Below are 1,969 nucleotides of genomic sequence, written 5' to 3'. Positions count from 1 at the left end.
GCAGGAATGACCGCATACCAGATGCCTGGGACTCTTTTCAAGAAAGCCTGATGTGCTACTTTTGTAATTTGCTGATGACAGAGGGGATATCACATGGAAAAAGCTAATCAGACCTCCCCCCTGGTGGGGTTCATTCTCCTGGGCCTCTCAGCCCACCCAAGGCTGGAGGAAACGTTCTTTGTGCTCATCCTGCTCATGTACCTGGTGACCCTGCTGGACAACGGGGTCCTCATCCTGGTGACCATCCTGGACTCCCGCCTACACAAGCCCACGTACTTCTTCCTGAGGAACCTCTCCTTCCTGGACATCTGCTACACAACCTCCTCAGTCTCTCTGGTCCTGGATGGCTTCCTGGCCCCCCAGGAAACCATCTCTTTCTCCACCTGTGCCGTGCAGATGTTCCTCTCCTTTGCCATGGCAGGGACAGAATGTGTGCTCCTGAGCATGACGGCGTTTGATCACTACGTGGCCATATGCAACCCCCTTAGATACCCTGGGGTCATGAGCAAGGCTGTCTATGTGCCCATGGCTGCCAGCTCCTGGGCTACTGGTGGTGGTGTTTCTCTGGTACACACATCCTTGGCAATTCAGCTGCCCCTCTGTGGGGACAACATCATCAACCACTTCACCTGTGAGATCTTGGCTGTCCTGAAGTTGGCCTGTGCCGACATCTCCATCAATGTGACCAGTATGGGGGTGACCAATGTGATCTTCCTGGGGGGGTCCCAGTTCCATTCATCTCTGCCTCTTATGTCTTCATCATTGTTCCCATCCTGAGGATCCCCTCAGCTGAGGGGAGGAAAAAGGCCTTCCCCATCTGCTCTGCCCACCTCACTGTGGTGATAATATTCTATGGGACCTTATTTTTCATGTATGGGAAGCCCAAGTCTAAGGACCCCCTCCTGGGGGTAGACAAAGAGGATCTTTCAGACAAGCTCATCTCCCTCTTCTAAGGGGTGGTGACCCCCATGCTCAACCCCATCATCTACAGCCTGAGGAACAAGGATGTGAAGGCCGCTGTGAGGAAACTGGTGAGTCAGAAATCCTTCAGTCAGTGTTGTAGGAGGAGTCTTCTGTGGTTCTCACCCCCATGGAAGAAACAACTTCAATCATTACAGCTACCATTCTAAAGCCAAGTCAACTTAACTGGAATTATCTCTTGCCCTTAAGTCCATTTTCAGGGAATGTTTCCAGAGTGTATTTCCTGAGTTTTGGCCACATGTCTGACATTCAACAGATGCCAGACAATAAATACTCTAATTGAATGATGAAGACACTCTGAAAACATGTTAAAACCAAGGAGACAGGGACCATTAGAGCAAGCCTAATGGCCCATGTTGTGCCTAAACTGCAGAGTTAGTTCAGAGAGGTAAGATGGCTCTCACAGCAGCTTTGCCACCCCTGTTGGAATCACAGGGAGAGTCAGAGGAACAAGGAGGAAGTGGACATTTTCATCTTGGACTTCTGTATATTAGATTGAGTTTGCCTGAAATGCTCAGAAGAGACAAAATTTGCCACATTCAAAGACTTTGGGTGAGAATACCTATTTTGATTAAATAAATTTCTTTTTTATCTATGAGAAAATTGAGGCTGTATTTTTCTTGATGCACTGCACATTTTGAAACACTGCTAGTCAATCAAATTAAATTGCAGAAGGAGTATAGGGTTTGAATTTGACATTCATCACTTAACAGCAATTCCCAATAGAAAAGTTAGTATTCTGTTACATAATAACTCACATTCTTAAAAAAAAAAATAGATGACAGGTAGATAAAAAAAGAAATAGACAGTGGCTAAATATGTTTGAAGACTTTGGGGTGGGGGGTTAAAGTTGCCAGGAATTCTCAGAGCCTTTAATATACTAATGTACACTGCAAATGTCCAAGAGACATAAAGTCTGTAGCATTTCCTGAGCCTCCATACTTTAGCACAATAAAACTGGGAAGCATTTTCTTACTTATGACCTTGG

At 46.2% G+C, this 1,969-nt stretch overlaps 1 protein-coding gene across 1 annotated transcript; it reads left to right on the top strand.

Moving 5' to 3' along the window:
- The first annotated feature begins 93 nt into the window (after positions 1-93).
- On the top strand, positions 94-1,130 carry LOC103078273 (olfactory receptor 2S2-like). Its single transcript, XM_082931038.1, is given in 2 exon segments — positions 94-717; positions 720-1,130. Coding segments are annotated over 2 exon segments (1,035 nt in total).
- Positions 1,131-1,969: the final 839 nt, after the last annotated feature.

Source organism: Lipotes vexillifer, unplaced genomic scaffold (genome assembly GCF_000442215.2).
Source record: "Lipotes vexillifer unplaced genomic scaffold, Lipotes_vexillifer_v1.1 scaffold920, whole genome shotgun sequence".
NCBI classification, from domain to species: Eukaryota; Metazoa; Chordata; class Mammalia; order Artiodactyla; family Lipotidae; genus Lipotes; species Lipotes vexillifer.
Note: the sequence above shows the minus strand (reverse complement) of the source record. Positions and strands in the feature narration are given on the sequence as shown.